An 18230-nucleotide genomic window follows, 5' to 3' on the forward strand; every position below is an offset into this window, starting at 1 on the left:
TGATATTCTTTAGTGTGAGATTTGGGAAAGATTGGAGAGGTATAATGCACAACATTTTAAAATGTGAGGCTTGCATATGTAGTGAGCAATGTAGCGGTGGGCGGGGCAAAGATTGGAGAGGGTATTATAATGCACAACATTTAAAATGTGAGGCTTGCATATGTAGTGAGAAATGTAGCGGTGGGCGGCGTAAAACTGTTTTATCTATCAATATTAATGTCTTGTCTTCTGCATTAGAGCTAGGTTAGAGTAACCTGGAATCAAAAGCTCGTGTAGCTATGAATGCAATAAACCCATAACGGGCCAAAGCGAATAAATAGGCCAAGCAAGTCTAAAGGACTTGTTTGAGAGTTAATGATCCTTGTTTTGCAAGGACTGTCAATATGTATCATTTTTTAGTCTTTCTTCTCTATCAGAGCCAGGTTTCGATCCTGGGACCTGTGGGTTATGGGCCCACCACGCTTCCGCTGCGCCACTCTGATTTGTTAGAAAGGAGGATGAGCTATTGTGATCTGTGCTCCAGGGTGATTTATGACGAAATAGAGTGAACTAAAGAAAGAGTTGGGGAGTCAAAAACTCGTGTAGCTAGGAATGCAATAAACCTATAACGGGCGAAAGTGAATAAATAGGCCGAGTAGGTCTAAAGTACATTGTTTGAGAGTTCATGATCCTTATGCTCCTTGTGTTGCAACAAATGGCAATATGTATCACTTTTTAGTCTTTCTTCTCTATTAGAGCCAGGTTTCGATCCTGGGACCTGTGGGTTATGGGCCCACCACGCTTCCGCTGCCACTCTAATTTGATAGAAAGGAGGATGAGCTATTGTGATCTGTGCTCCAAGGTGATTTATGACGAAATAGAGTGAACTAAAGAAAGAGTTGAGGAGTCAAAATAGAGTAACCTGGAATCAAAAGCTCGTGTAGCTAGGAATGCAATAAACCTATAATGGGCCAAAGTGAATAAATATGCCGAGCAGGTCTAAGGTACTTGTTTGAGAGTTAATGATCCTTATGCTCCTTGTGTTGCATAACGAGTTATGGGCCCACCACGCTTCTGCTGCGCCACTCTGATTTGTTAGAAAAGAGGATGAGCTATTGTGATCTATGCTCTAGGGTGATTTATGGATACTATCTTCCAGTTGAGCTTGTTTGCTTGTATTGTGCATGATAAAGTATGTTTTAGCTCCAGGTGGTTGACAGTGTGTTCAACCTATCTAGCGTGTTTATCTACACAAAGTTGGGGGTGTAAGAGTTAGGTTGGTTATACGATGACTTAGGTCAAGATGCATACACTAGACTAAGCACCTTAGGATCGTGGCGACGTTAAGAGGAAATAGACTCTATTACTCCAGGACTAAAGAAAGAGTCAAGGTGTCAAAATAGAGTAACCTGGAACCAAAAGCTTGTGTTAAGCAACCTAGCTAGCCTAGGAATCCTATAAACCTCTTCAACTCCAAGACATGACCAAGATGCATTTTAAAACCGTGAAGGTGACGACGATGCATAACGGGCCAAAGTGGATTATATATGCTAGAAGTAATTTGTATATGTTACAAATAAAAAAATAGTCAAGATTACAAAGCTAGTCTAAGTTTCCAGTTTCAGGTACTGTTCCGAAAAGGCTTGGGTTTGAATCCCATTATAGACCTGATATTTTTTATAGTGAGACTCGGCATAGAATGGGGAGGTAAAATGGTCAACGTTTTAAAATGTGAGGCTAGCATACGTAACTAGTGGTGGACAACCATTCCTTAAGCTTCGGAGTCATGGATTAAGAATCTTGTATGAATTAATTTATATTTACATGCTCTTAAAATATAAAATTTTGATAAGGAACTTGTAAAATTGTTTTGTTTATAAATTTTGAAGTCAAGGTTGATTTATGGATATTATCTTCCATTCGAGCCCGATCCAATCCAATAAACCTCTTCAACTCCTAGACATGACATGACCAAGACACATTTTAAAACTGTGACGCTGACGACGACGCTGACGACGACGATGCATAACGGGCCAAAGTAGATAATATATGTTAGCATTAATTTGTATGCACTTCAATTAATTTTAAAATCTTTCTCCTCTATCAGAGCCCACCATACTTCCGCTGCGCCACTCTAATTTGTTAGAAAACAAGATTAGCTATTGTTATCTGTTCTCGAGGTTTATTTATAGATATTATCTTCATATTGAGCTTGTTTGCATGTATTGTGCATGATACAGTATGTGTTAGCTGCAGGTGTTTGACTGTGTGTTCTCCCTATCTAGCATGTTTATCTACAAAAAAAACTAGGGTATAAGAGTTATGTTGGTTATACAATGACTTAAGTCAAGATGCTTACACTAGACTAAGCACCTTAGGATCGACATTAAGAGGGGCTTGACCTTATGACTCCAAAACTAAAGAAAGAGTCAAGGAATCAGAAAATGTGAGGCTTGAATATGTAATGAGCAATGTAGTGGTGGGCAATCTGTAAAGTATAGGAGTCATGGGATTAAGAATTGAATCTTGTATATTCAAATTTTAAACCTCTTCTTTTTTATTAGGGCAAAGTTTCGATCCTCAAACCTGTGAGTTATGAGTCCACCACACTTCCACTACACCACCCTAATCTGTGAGAAAAAAGGATGACCTATTGTGATTTGTGCTCCAGATTTATTTATGTATATTATCTTCCCATTGAGCTTGTTTGCATATATTGTGCATGATACAGTATGTGTTAGCTGCAGGTGTTTGACAGAGTGTTCTCCCTATCTAGCGTGTTTATCTACACAAAGCTAGGGTATAAGAGTTAGGTTGGTTATGCGATGACTTAGGTCAAGATGCGTACACTAGACTAAGCACCTTAGGATCGTGGTGACATTAAGAGGGTCTAGACCCTATTACTCTAAGACTAAAGAAAGAGTCGAGTAGTTAGAATAGAGTAATCTGGAGCCAAAAGCTCGTGTTAAGCAACATAGTTGGTCTAGGAATCCAATAAACCTCTTCAACTCCTTGACATGACCAAGACACATTTTAAAACCATGAGGCTGACGAGGAAGCATCACGAGCCAAAGTGGACAATATATGCTAGCAGTGGTTTGTAGCTGTTACAAAAAGAATAGTCAAGATGATCGAGCTGGTCTATTTATTAGCTTACAAATTAGGTATTAAAAAGTTTTATTATGATATAAACAAATTGAATTCAAATTGTGCAGATTATACAATATTTATTGTCTATCCAGGGAACAAACACTACAAAAAACCTTGTGCTACATCAAATGAGAAGGGATCGCCAAACGAAATTGAAGAACCATGTTATGATGGGTTATCGACATCACCACTGCCCCAAAACTCAACGAAAAGTTCGTTGAAAACGAAACTTGAATACAAAGGTAATTGGTTTCATGAAGTGCAAGGTACAATGGTGTTGGTGGCAACGATTAATACAACAGTGGCTTTTCAAGGTGCAATCAACCCTCCCGGCGGTGTTTGGCAAGAAGATATTCCTTACAACTCCAATAGCACTTTTCATAGTTCGTTTCACAGTAGCAATACTTTGAGAACTTTCATGGCAGGAACTGCAGTAATGGCCTACCCAGCTTCATACCAAGAAAACTATTACACTACTTGCTTGATTACAAATTCTGTCTCATTCTTGCATCAATATGTGTGATTATGTTCATTATAGGTCCATTGCCTTTAAAAAATAGGATTTGTGTATGGTTATTAACAGTAACCATGTGCATTGCCATTGCATCCTTATCACATAGTTATTTATTGGGAGTTTGGCTGCTAAATGCCTCATTTAGGAATTCTTATGCTTGGAGTGGTTTGTCTTTGTTGTATTGTAATTCCTTTCCTTACTTTTGTGGCGAACCTTCTCGTTTAGTCCGTAAAAAAGTCAAATCTTTGACTTTGAGAGAGATGCAATGACTTCAACCACAACTCAGATAAAGATTGAGGGTAGGGTTTAAAAAAAAGTGGCTCTTGCCCACATGTTGGTAGGGTTTAAATAAAAAAATTAAAAAAAAAAAAGAAAAGAGTACGGACCTTATAATATGTTAGAAAACTTGGAAAAAAGGTAAACCATAGAAATTACGCATGATATTAGAAGTCACGATCTGATTTTTTAGACTTCGAATAATATATCTTGACAAAAAAGACAGACCTCAAGCATTTGATATTCAAGCTAGTCTGATTTTCAACTTCAGCTTACCACATCCTTAAGGTGGCAAACACATCTGACTTGTGTTTCAGGAAATAAACTCATACCTATTCACCGAGTGTGAAACTGGTGATGGTCCCCAAATGTCTGTATAGACCATTTTCAATCATACTTTCTTTGGTTCTCTAACAGCCTTTGTGAAGCTAACTCGTTTTTGTTTGTCCATAACGAAGCTCTCATAAAGACCCATATGAACAAATTTTAGGTCTTCTAAAACTTCTTTCACAGTCAGCATCTTCATTCCTTTGACGCTCATATGTCCAAATCTATTGTGTTATAGACTTGAATTGGAAGCACTTTCAACAACGGCAGTCATGTTTATACATCCTGCAGTGGTGTATAGGGTTCCAGATTTTGTGTAACATGCTACCACCATGACACCCTTCACCTTCCATGAGTTGTTTCCAAACTTGGTTGCATAACCTGTGCTGTCCAACTGACCAATAGAGATCATATTCTTTTTGAGACCAAGAATATATCTGACATCCTTTAATGCCCACTAATTTTCTACTCGAGTTTGTATGCTTTCATCCCATTTTTCTTCAATCACCAAATTTTTGTTGTCGACAAGATACACCTTCTCAAAATTTCAAGAATTGAAATTTCGAAACAACTCTTTATTTGGAGATGAATTAAAAGATGCTCCGGAATAAAAAATTTAGGATTCAATCGGACTGTTCACGCGGAGGATTATAATATCCCCAATATCTTTTGCTGAATTTATAGAATTATTATCATTCTTGGATTTGTGATTCTGCTTCCTCTTTAGTCTTGTACAATCGGTCCGAAAGTGATCTTTTTCTCCAAAACTCCAACACATCACGTTTGGTCTGTTTCGAAAATTTTCAAGGTTCTTTGATTTTGATCAACCTTTGTTTGGGCCCTTTGATCTACTTCTTTCCCTTTGGTCAATGCTGAGTGCACTATGAGAAGAATCCTCAATTTCTTGTTTGCGAATACTTTCGTTGTGAACTACATCTCAGATTTCATCGAACTTCAGTTTCTCAGATCCTCGGGAACTGTTGGTCACGATAACAACAGTATCCCACGACTCGGGTAAAGTTGACATCAGAATCAGTGTTTCAATTTCATCCTCAATATTAATTTCCACATAACTCAATTGACTTACAATCATGTTGTACTCATTTATATGATCAGCAACAGATCCACTTTCAGACATTTGTAGATTGAACAATCTCCGCATCAAATACACCATGTTCATAGCCAACGATTTTTCATACATACTTCACATCGTCTTCAACAGATCTGACATTGTCTTCTCCTTAATGATGTTGAACGCTACGTTTCTTGATAGCGTCAACCAGATCAACCCTAGGGCCTAACGATCCTAGAGCTTCCATTGCTCCGTGGTCATGGTATCTGGCTTCACCTCCAACAAGGGTTCGTTAAAATCTTTTTGGTACTGATAATCTTCAATTTGCATCTTCCGGAAACCGAAATTGGATCCATCAAACTTCTCAATTGCAATCTTTGAACTTTCCATCTCTCAAATCGTGGTGAATCTCACCTAGCTCTGATACCAATTGTTAGGATTGCACAACAACGAACACACTCGATCAAGATGAACCTAAAAAAAAAAATAGGAGAGAGAAAATGCATGGAGGAATATTGGCTAAAGAATTTGTATTGATGACATTAGATATGCACTACCCAAGAGTTATAATATGGTTTTAGTTTACTATATAACATTAACTCATATAACACCTATTAGATATAAATATTTACTATATAACATCACTTTCCTTTTTAATTACAAAGAAAAGGTTGACTGAAAACTATTTTGAAATAAATATAAGGGTAAAAATGAGACGGTTCTATCTCTAAATCTAACAAGTGTGTGATATAATTTAACTTAATCAAACCACGAGAGTTATTATCCTTATCGATGAGAAACGATAACATCCCAATAAAATTATGTGAAATAATTAATGATATATACTTCTATCCATGATTCAACAAATAAGCTTCCTTCCGTTTGCTTCACATCCACTTAAACTAGGATGGTGACACTTTGGTGTCACTCTCGAGTGAAAGTATAAATAATGATTTTTTTCTTCTTGGAATTGAGGACAATAATTAGACTATTTTTTAAATTCAAAAGGTCAACTTATTTATAGTTGAGAGCCTCACCATCTATTAAAAATAAATAAATAATCAACAAAATCATATAAATAAAATATAGTATTTTTAATGTTGGCTTATAAATTCTATGTGAAAAACCCAATTGGAAGTAAGTTAGAGAAACAATAATGGAGGCAAATGGAGAAAACAACCAACTTAGATTAGCCATTTCCTCTTTTGAAGAAAGTAAAAAGAAAGCTCTATGAAGCTTCAAAGATTGGGTCCATTCAAAGCTTGAAGACACTAATTCGAGGTGACCCAAATATCATACAAAGAGTTCTAATCTCCTCTTCCAACGCTGAGAGTCCATTGCATGTCTCAGTTTTGCATCACCACCTTGAATTCACTCGATTTCTTTTGAATCTCGTGCCTGAACTTGCGGGAGAAGTTGATGACCTGCAAAGGACACCTCTACACTTGGCTTCAGAAAATGGAACGGTTGAGATTGTTCAAGCTTTGCTGGAGAAGAACACAAGCACTTGCATGGTACGTGATTTGAATGGGTGGATTCCTCTCCACCATGCCGTGATCAATGGAAGAATTGATATCATGCAACGGTTGATCATTGCGAGGTCAAGATCTCCTTGGATTAAGCTTCACAATGGTCAAACTGTTCTTCATTTATGCGTAAAACACAACCACTTGGAAGCTCTTAAGTTTTTTATCACAATGATTAAAGATCCCCAAGACTATGGATTCCAAAACCAAGGCGATGAGAATGAAAATACCATTTTAGATTTTTCTATGATATTAAGACGAATTGAGGTATGTTCTTATAATTGAATTGGTTGGTTGAAGAAATACTAAGTTCTTATTTGATTATCTCATGAAACTGAAAATTATTATACAGAGTTTACATAGGTATCAAATAGGTCTCTCTCCTAACAATTCGAGTTTACATAGGTATCAAATAGGTCTCTCTCCTAACAATTCTATAGAGCCCTCAAGAGAGAAAAGAGTGAAAATAGAGAGGAAGGAAAAAATGGCTACCTGCACGTGTCACCTCCCACTTGCGAAACGTGTCGCTTCTACAATCAATGGATCCTTCGACTTACGCAAATGAATTCATTCGGCTCGGCTTGGCTTCGGCAGTTCTGACTGCTTAGAATGTGGGTTCTTGGCTCGATATAAGGGTTTTCATCAAATTCCACTGTCTCGAACCATCCCAAAGCTAAAATTTATATTGTTTAAGGCAATAAGAAATTTGAGTTATTAACGAAACGAGATGAACTTTCTAATAGGAAACAACTAGCGGCGATACTTGGAGAAACTTTGAAGGACGAAATTCAAATGAACTCATGTTTATACAATATTTGTTAGCTCCCGGTATTGTGGATGATATAGTATTTGTTAGCTCCAGGTATTTGACTATGTGTTCTCCCTGTGGAGTATGTTTATCTACACAGAGCTAGGTGTTAGAGTTAGGTTGGCTAGACCATGACAAAGATCAGGATGCCTCTAGTAGCCTGAGCACGTTAGAATCGTGAGCAACGGTTAGAGGGTCTAACCCTAGGTCTCCTAGACTAAAGATCTTCGTGGAGTCAGAATAGAGTAACCTGGAGCTAGAAGACGGAATTAAGCAACCTAACTGGCCTAGGAATCCAATAGACCTCCTCATCAACTAGATGTGACCAAGATGTTTTTTTAAAATCGTGAAGTTGACAACAATACGTAACAAGCCCAAGCGGACAATATCTGCTAGCGGCGGGCTTGAGTTGTTATAAAATAAAATTTAAAAAGATAGTCAAGATGGTCGAGCTGGTCTAAGGCGCTAGTTTTAGGTACTATTTCGAAAGGGCATGGGTTCAAATCCCATTCTTAACGTGAGATTTTTTTATTGTGAGATTCGATAATGATGTTTTTTTGGAGGTTTGACATTTTTACTCGCCATATGTTATACAGACCCTTTCCTTCTAAGAAATAGGTTCTAGAAAACTTGACATGATTTCATCGGATAATACAAATAGAAAAATACAATAGTAAAACAATACAACATAAAAGAAGATAAAGTGCTTGGCATGTCATGGGCATGCGGCTATGGGCAACACGTCCTAGACAATCATGACAATGACATCCTCCCCCACCTAAATGGTTGACGTCCTTGTCAACCGTCTATGTTTGAAATCTTCAATGTGGATCGCGTCAGAGTTCAAATCCCAACTAATTTCATCTATAGGAATATTTTTCCATTGGACTTGGAATTCTTGAATGCTCCGTACAAGTCTTCTGACTTTTCTAACCCTGTTGGCTAGGATCAACAATAGCTTTGTTATAGGTGTTCCCTTCTGATATTGCGCATCAACCCACTAATCTTACTTGACTGAATGTGGGCTAGCATTCTCTGGGCCACATGTTCGCCCTTTCGACTCAACGTGTCGGCCGCTTGGTTACTCTTTCCTATTTATGTTCGAACTTGAAGTCGAACTCATTTAATAATTCTTGCTACTGAGCTTGCTATGACGTTAACTTCGATTGATCGAAGAAGTGGCAAATGACATTGTTATCTATCCTCACTACGAAGTTTGATCCTAAGATATATTGCCTCCAGACTCTAAGGCAATAGACGACGACAAACATTTCTTTTCTTGAGAGAGTGTATTTCCTTTCCGCATTATTGAGCTTCTTGCTTCATCGATACGGTGGCGTTCCTTGAAAATGACACCCCCAAGGACAAAGTCAGATGCATCCATCAATACTTCAAAAGGCTTAGAGACGTCTGCCAAACTAAGGACAAGACCCCTCGTCATGGTTGTCTTTAGATCTTTGAAGTTCTTTTGACACTCGTTTGACCACAACCAAGATTGGTTTTTGTTCAAAAGTTCTGTTAATGGGGCGGATTATTGTGAAAACCAACGAACTACCTATAGTAGTTTGCTAATCCTAAAAATGATCGTTCAGTCACTAAAGTGGGGACTCTCCAATCCTGGATAGCATTAATCTTATCGCTATCCATTTTGATTTCTCAACACTTGATGATGTGCCCAAGGAAAGTGATGCATGTTCGTGCGAAGTCACATATCTTCTTCTTGACTTATAGCTGATTCTTTCGTAACTTATCAAATACTAGCTTCCTTGATTGAGGTAAATAGAAAGATAATGTTTGTATGGTTTAATTTTTAATTAAAATCTAAGTAATTGCAACTAAATTAATATGATCAAAGAAGAGAAAGATGTCACGTCAAATTATTGTGACAGAAATCAATTTTTTTAAAATTAATTAATTAATTAACTAACTAACTACAATCATGGTTTAATATTTATTTTTAATTCTAAATTTCAACCATGATTTAATTCTAAATGTTTCCTCTCCCACATAAACAATACATATAAGAGACTTTGAAAAGATGATGAAAATGAAAAAATCAACAAGAAATCATTTTTCTCAACATTATTCTATCCATTATATGGGTTATGTATAATTAATATTAAATATCATATTATAAATTAATCTTCCAAATCACGTTTTGCATGCATGTATATTTTTATAATTATGTTCATATTCGTTGCATAATCAATTGAATTGTAATTAATATGTTCTACTTTGGAATATTTAAAATCTAGACTAGACTTTGAAACGGTCTAAGAAAATAAGAAATTCAATGAGAGAATGTTTCGTAGCATTATTTTATCCATTTTGTGTAGAACATTGATTATGTATTACTAATATTAAAGGTCATGTTATAAATTAGACTTTCAATCGACGCGTTGTGTCATAGTCTTGCTTGTCCAAGGCATGTTTCCTATGATCGCATGCCTGTTACACGTCGAAACCCTTGCCTTGTACTATTTTACTGCTATCTTTTACTACTTTCATGCTGTATTATTTCCTTCTTGTTTTCTTTAAGTGTATGACGTTTCGGTGAAATCATGGCTACGTCTGGTAGACATGAAATGCTTCAAAATGTACTATAGGGGATATGACTAGTTGTAAAATTCTGCATATCTGAAAAGTTATATACGGTTTAAACCGTTGTTGTTGTGTTTTTGCTTACAAGCTATACAAGCTATATAAGGATTGGAAAATTGTGATATGTGCTCTAGGTGCTAGATGGACGTTATCACCCGTTGAGCATGTTTGATTTGTATGATTAAATTGTATGCTAGATTCAGGTAAATGTATGTATGAATTGCCTATGCTTACTTGATCAGTAGGATTATCCCCTTAGTAAATCACCATGGACGTTGAGATCATGATTTCTATGCATTAGGTGATCGATTGAATATCTCCCAGTATAGCATGCATGAATAAGAGTGAGTACAACAGTAGAACAAGGGTGGTTATGCAACACCTTAGGTCAATATATTTTCAATACACTGACCACCCAGGGATCCTGAGTAGTAATTAGAGACCTAGGTGTACCTCGAGATTTGGCTTAGCCACGAGAAAGTAACCCCGAGCGACCTAAAAATGTTTGTTGTGACCTAATCCACCTAGATGCCCTATATCCTAATATATCTCCACGACAATAAGGTGAACTATGAGAACACATAAGATTGAAAGTAATGCGAGCGAAACTATTTGGGAAGTCACTATGTGTAGGATATAACATGCTCTGATAAGGAATGAAGGACTACATAAATAGCGACCCAAAGACCCACTATCAGATGTAGAGCATAACCTACCTTGATAGGGGAAGAGGCACTACGTGAGTAGATGATATAAGGAGCTACCACTGTATGTATGATAACCCACCTAAGAGAGGACAAGGGACTACATAAATGGGTGACATGAGAAATTGCTACTATATATACGATAACCCATATGGAGAGGGACGAGGGACTACATAAGTACATAACATGAGAAATCACTATTGATTGTATGATAACCCACCTTGAGAGAGGACAAGGGACTACACAGGTAGTTGATAGAGGATATACTATTGTGTTTAGAACAACCCGCTTGAGAGTAAACGAGATACTACATAGTAGTATATTGAGGAGCTACTACTCTGTGTGGAGGAAACTTACTCTAAGAGGAGACGAGGGACTACACAAATAGATTTGCTCATTGTAGACACCACTGTGGTGTGATGTAACATTCAGGGAATACCTGAACTAGTGGCAAACTTATTAGAACCCTACGAGAAGCCCGTGGATACATATTAGGTTAAGGATCCGATGAGAGCTTACAGGTAGATTCCTTACTAAGTGTTTTATACTCATCCATTTTCCCCTTTCTCTTTTAAGTTCCAATCAAGGTGGAGAGGTGCTAGAGAGTTGCACTATCATAGAGGGGTGTCGACCCGGGGCGTCAATGTTATTTTGTATTTCTTTTGGGTTGTCGTTTGTATTAGTTTTCTTGCTCCCGCTCCCCATTTGTAAATAACTAGAACAATATCTATTGTTTCATATTAAATGGCGCACAATTTTACAGTTAATTGTTTGTTTTTATTTTATTCATTTTCATATTCTTCTTTTCATCGCGAACCGATTTCTCGAAGCCTCGAAAATTGGGTCGTGCAAGCCTCAAAGATCCAAAAAAATTTCTTACTTTTCGCAACCCCCATTCGAGTTATTTTACACCACAAACATTTAAATAAGATAACATACATAAAATATGTTTTCCTTATAGTGAATACACACACCACCACAAATAATCCATGTCCAAAATATAAGATAAAACAAACAACGTAACCTATTTTTTGTATAGCCATTGATCTTTATTTAAGTTGTGATTGAAGTGATCGGATCTCTCTAAATGCCACAAAGCCAAAGATACAACCTTTTTAGTGCCCACACTAGAAGCTTCACCACCAAAAGAATGACGTGAATAACAATACAACAAAGAGAAACCACTCCCACCATTGCTAACAAAATGTACCATGCTATTGTAAACGTTAATTCTAAAGCATACGAATTCCTAAATGAGGCATTTACAAGCCAAACTTTGAGTATGTAACTATGTGATAAGGAGGCAATAGCAACACACATACCGATGCAAAGGGTGATTTAGCAATGATATGTGATCTGTGCTCTAAGGTGATTTAGCAGCGAGTTTTATCTATCAATATTAAAGTCTTGTCTTCTCCTGTCTTCTCCATTAGATCTAGGTTTCAGTCCTAGGACCTGGGTTATGGGCCCACCATGACACCACTCTAATTTGTTAGAAAAAAGGATGAGCTATTGTAATCTATGCTCCAGGGTGATTTATAGATATTATTTTCCCGTTGAGCGGCGGATAAATAGGTCTTCTCTATTAAAGCCAGGTTTTATCTTTCTTCTCTATGGGTTATGGGCCCACCAGGCTTCCGCTACGACACTCTGATTTGTTAGAAAAGAGGATGAGCTATTGTAATCTATGCTCTAGGGTGATTTATGATATTATCATCCCATTGAACTTGTTTGCTTGTATTGTGCATGATAAAGTATGTATTAGCTCCAGGTGTTTGATAGTGTGTTCAACCTATCTAGCGTGTTTATCTACACGGAGCTAGGATGTAAGAGTTAGGTTTGTTATATAATGACTTAGGTCAAGATGTGTACACTAGACTAAGCACCTTAGGATCGTGGCGACGTTAAGAGGAAATAGACCCTATTACTCGAGGACTAAAAAAAGAGTCGAGGAGTTAAAATAGAGTAACTTGGAACCAAAAGCTCATGTTAAGCAACCTAGCTGGCCTAGGAATCTAATAAACCTCCTCAACTCCTAGACATTCCAGGAATAAAGATAGAGTCAAGGAGTCAGAATAGAGTAACCTAGACCCAAAAGCTTTTTAAAAGGGCATGGGTTTGAATCCCATTTTTAATAAGCAAAGTATCGATGGTGGGCGGCAATCTATAAAGCTTAGGAGTCATATCACACGCTCTTCCTTTCAAATTTTAAATGTCATTGTAAAACCTATCACAGCCGAATTTCAATCCTGGGACCTATGGGTTATGGGCCCATCACGCTTCCACTCACCACTCAAATTTGTTAGAAAGAAGGATGAGCTATTGTGATTTGGGCTCCAGGGTGATTTATGGATATCATCTTACTGTTGAGCTTGTTTGCTTGTATTGTGCACGATACAGTATGTATTAGCTCCAAGTGTTTCACAGTGTATTCTCCCTATCAAGCGTGTTTATCTACACAAAGTTGGGGGTGTAAGAGTTAGGTTGGTTATACGATGACTTAGGTCAAGATGCATACACTAGACTAAGCACCTTAGGATCGTGACAACGTTAAGAGGAAATAGACTCTATTACTCCAGGACTAAAGAAAGAGTCAAGGTGTCAAAATAGAGTAACCTGGAACCAAAAGCTCGTGCTAAGCAACCTAGCTAGCCTAGGAATCCTATAAACCTCTTCAACTCCAAAACATGACCAAGACGCATTTTAAAACCGTGAAGGTGACGACGATGCATAACGGGCCAAAGTGGATTATATATGCTAGAAGTAATTTGTATATTTTACAAAAAAAAAAAAAAAAAAAAATGTCAAGATAGGTCCGAAATCTGTGCTCCAGGTTGATTCCATTTTGAGCCAATCCAATCCAATAAACCTCTTCAACTCCTAGACATGACCAAGATACATTTTTAAATTATGAGGCTGACGACGACAATGCTTAAAGGGGGGCCAAAGTGGATGATATATGCTAGCATTGATTTGTCTGCTCTTCAATTAATTTTAAAATTTTCCACCTCTATCAAAGCCAAGTTTCAATCCTAAGGCCTGCGGGTTATGGGCCTACCATGCTTCCGCTGCACCACTCTGATTTGTTAGAATAAAAGATTAGATATTGTGATCTGTTCTCGAGGTTTATTTATAGATATTATCTTCCTATTGAGCTTGTTTGCTTGTATTGTGCATGATACCGTATGTGTTAGCTGCAGGTGTTTGCCAGTGTGTTCTCCCTATCTAGCGTGTTTATCTACACAAAGCTAGGGTATAAGAGTTAAGTTGGTTATACGATGACTTAGGTCAAGATGGTTACACTAGACTAAGCACCTTAGGATCGTTGCGACATTAAGAGGGTCTTGACCTTATGACTCCAAAACTAAAGAAAGAATCGAGGAGTCAGAATAGAGTAACTTGGAGCCAACAACTCGTGTTAAGCAACTTAGATGGCCTAGGAATCCAATAAACCTCTTCAAACTCCTAAACATGACTAAGACACATTTTAAAACGGTGAGACTGACGACGATGCATAACGGGCCAAAGTGTATAATATATGTTAGCAGTGATTTGTAGATAATACAAAAAAAAAAAAAAAAAAAAAAAAAGAAAAAAAAGTCAAGATGGCGGAGTTGGCCTCCGAAGGGGCATGAGTTTGAATCCCAATCTTAACATTATATTCTTTATTGTGAGATTATGCAATGATTGGAGAAGTATAATGGTCAACGTTTTAGAATATGAGGCTTGAATATGTAACGAGCAATGTAGCGGTGGGAAATCTGTAAAGTTGAGGAGTCACGGGATTAACAATTGAATCTTGTATCAACTAATTTTGTTTGTACATTTACAAGTTATTCAATTTTTAAAAATTTTCTTCTCTATTAGAGCAAAGTTTCGATCCTCAAACCTATGAGTTATGGCCCACCACACTTCCACTACGCCACTCTAATCTGTGAGAAAAAAAGATGACCTATTGTGATTTGTTAGCTAGGGCCAAAGTGGATAATATATGCTAGGATTGGTTTGTTGTTGTGGCAAAAAGAATAGTCAAGATGATAGAGCTGATCTATTTATTAGCTTACAAATTAGGTATTAAAAAGTTTTATCATGATATAAACAAATTGAATGCACAATCAAACTGCAGATTGTACAATATTTGTTGTCTATCCAAGGAACAAACACTAAAAAAAAATTTAACTTGTGCTACATCAAATGAGAAGGGATCACCAAACAAAATTGAAGAACCATGTTATGATGGGTTATCGACATCACCACTGCCCAAAAACTTAATGAAAAGTTCGTTGAAGACGAAACTTGAATACAAAGGTGATTGGTTTCAAGAAGTGCAAGGTACAATGATGTTGGTGGTAACGGTTATTGCAACAGTGGCTTTTCAAGGTGCAATCAACCTCTCGGTGGTGTTTGGCAAGAAGATATTCCTTACAACTCCAATAGCACTATTCATCGTTCGTTTCACAGTCCCAATACTTTGAAAACTTTCATGGCAGGAACTGCAGTAATGGCCTACCTAGCTTCATGCCAAGAAAACTATTACACTGCATACTTGATTACGAATTCTGTCTCATTCTTTACATCAATATGTGTGATTGTGTTCTATAGGTCGATTGCCTTTGAAAAATACGATTTGTATATGGTTATTAACAGTAACCATGTGCATTACCATTGCAAACTTATCACATAGTTATTTTTTGGGAGATGCATCCTTATCACATAGTTATTTATTGGGAGTTTGGCTGCTAAATGCCTCATTTAGGAATTCTTATGCTTCAAGAGTAACATTTCTAACCGCATGGCATACCTTGTTAGCGATGTTGGGAGTGGTTTGTCTTTGTTGTATTGTAATTCCTTTCCTTACTTTTGTGGCGAAGCTTCTCGTTTGGTCCGTAAAAAAGTCAAATCTTTGACTTTGAGACAGATGCAATGGCTTCAACCATAACTAAGATAAAGATTGAGGGCTACAAAAACAGTTATGTTGCATGTTTGAAATTGTATTTTGGATATGGATTATTTGTGGTGGTTTGTGTATTCACAATAAGGAAAACAGATTTTGTGTATGTTATTTTATTTAAATGTTTGTGGAGTAAAATAACGAGGAGTGTTGAGAACAAGCAAAAGTAGAAAGAAAATACCCAAAGTGACGAAATATTCAACGGTTTTGTGTAACCTTTGTTGTTCATTTTCTAAAGCTCTTAAAAAAAGTGGCTCTTGCTCACATGTTGGTAGGGTTTAAATAAAGAAATTAAAAAAAAAAAAAAAAAAAAAAAAAAAAAAAAAAAAAAGCTTGGACCTTATAATATGTTAGAAAACTTGGAAAAAAGGTAAACCATAGAAATTACGCATGATATTAGAAGTCACCACCTAATTTTTTAGACGTCGAATAATATATCTTGACAAAAAAGACAGACCTCAAGCATTTGATATTCAAACTGGTCTGATTTTCAACTTCAGCTTACAACATCTTGAAGGTGATGTAGAACTTTGATTCACCAAGTGATGAAACTGAAGATGGTCCCCAAATGTCTGTATAGACCCTTTCCAATCGTACTTTCTTTGGTTCTCTAACAGTCTTTGTGAAGCTAACTCGTTTTTGTTTGCCCATAACGAAGCTCTCATAAAGATTCATATGAACAAATTTTAGGTCTTCTAAAACTCCTTTCACAGTCAGCATCTTCATTCCTTTGACGTTCATATGTCCAAATCTATTGTTACATAGACTTGAATTGGAAGCACTTTCAACAACAGTAGCCATGTTTATACATCCAGCAGTGGTGTATAGGGTTCCAGATTTTGTGTAACGTGCTACCACCATGACACCCTTCACCTTCCATGAGCTGTTTCCAAACTTGGCTGCATAACCTGTGCTATCCAACAGACCAATAGAGATCATATTCTTTTTTAGACCAGGAATATTTCTGATATCCTTTAATGCCCACTAATTTTCTACTCGAGCTTGTATGCTTTCATCCCATTTTCCTTCAATCACCAAATCTTTGTTGTTGACAAGATACACCTTCTCAAAATTTCAAGACTTGAAATTTCGAAACAACTCTTTATTTGGAGATGAATTAAAAGATGCTCCTGAATCCAAAATTTAGGATTCAATCAGACTGTTCACGCTGAGGATTATAATATCCCGAATATCTTCTGCTATATTTATAGAATTATTATCATCCTTCGATTTGTGATTCTACTTCCTCTTTAGTCTTGTACAATCTGTCCGAAAGTGATATTTTTCTCCAAAACTCCAACACGTCACGTTTGGTCTGTTTGGAAAATTTTCAAGGTTCTTTGATTTTGATCCACCTTTGTTTGGGCCCTTTGATCTACTTCTTTTCCTTTGGTCAATGCTGAGTGCACTATGAGAAGAATCCTCAATTTCTTGTCTGCGAATACTTTCGTCGTGAACTACATCTCAGATTTCATCGAACTTCAGTTTCTCAGATCCTCGGGAACTGCTGGTCGCGATAACAACAGTATCCCACGACTCGGGTAAAGTTGACATTAAAATCAGTGCTTCAATTTCATCGTCAATTTTAATTTCCACATAACTCAATTGACTTACAATCATGTTGTACTCATTTATATGATCAACAACAGATCCACCTTCAGACATTTGTAGATTGAACAATCTCCGCATCAAATACACCATGTTCATAGCCAACAGTTGTTCATACATATTCGACATCGTCTTCAACAGATCTGACATTGTCTTCTCCTTAATGATGTTGAACGCCACGTTTCTGGACAACGTCAACCAGATCAACCTTAGGGCCTAATAATCCTAGAGCTTCCATTGGTCCGTGGCCATGGTATCTGGCTTCACCACCAACAAGGGTTCGTTAAAATCTTTTTGGTACAGATAATCTTCAATTTGCCTCATCTAGAAACCGAAATTGGAACCATCAAACTTCTCAATTGCAATCTCCAAACTTTCCATCTCTCAAACCGTGGTGAATCTCACCTAGCTCTAATACCAGTTGTTAGGATTGCACAACAACGGATACACTCGATCAAGATGAACCCAAAGAAATAGGAGAGAGAGAATGCAAGGAAGAATATTGGCTAAAGAATTTGATGACTTTAGATATGCACTACCCAAGAGTTATAATATGATTTTAGTTTACTATATAACTTTAACTCATATAACACCTATTATATATAAATATTTACTATATAACATCACCTTCCTTTTTAATTACATCGAAAAGATTGCCTCAAAACTATTTTAAAATAAATATAAGGGTAAAAATGAACCTGTTCTATCTCTAAA

At 36.9% G+C, this 18230-nt stretch overlaps 1 protein-coding gene across 1 annotated transcript; it reads left to right on the forward strand.

Annotated features, from left to right (window-relative positions):
- Window positions 1-3400: 3400 nt before the first annotated feature.
- Window positions 3401-15155, forward strand: LOC147781818 (uncharacterized). Its single transcript, XM_087121038.1, has 3 exons — window positions 3401-3562; window positions 6530-7111; window positions 15084-15155. Exons 1-3 carry the CDS (start codon window positions 3401-3403, stop codon window positions 15153-15155), a joined length of 816 nt encoding a protein of 271 aa, XP_086977164.1.
- Window positions 15156-18230: the final 3075 nt, after the last annotated feature.

This window comes from Cucurbita pepo, unplaced genomic scaffold, assembly GCF_057944985.1.
Source record: "Cucurbita pepo subsp. pepo isolate OVF unplaced genomic scaffold, ASM5794498v1 scafford_134, whole genome shotgun sequence".
NCBI classification, from domain to species: domain Eukaryota; kingdom Viridiplantae; phylum Streptophyta; class Magnoliopsida; order Cucurbitales; family Cucurbitaceae; genus Cucurbita; species Cucurbita pepo.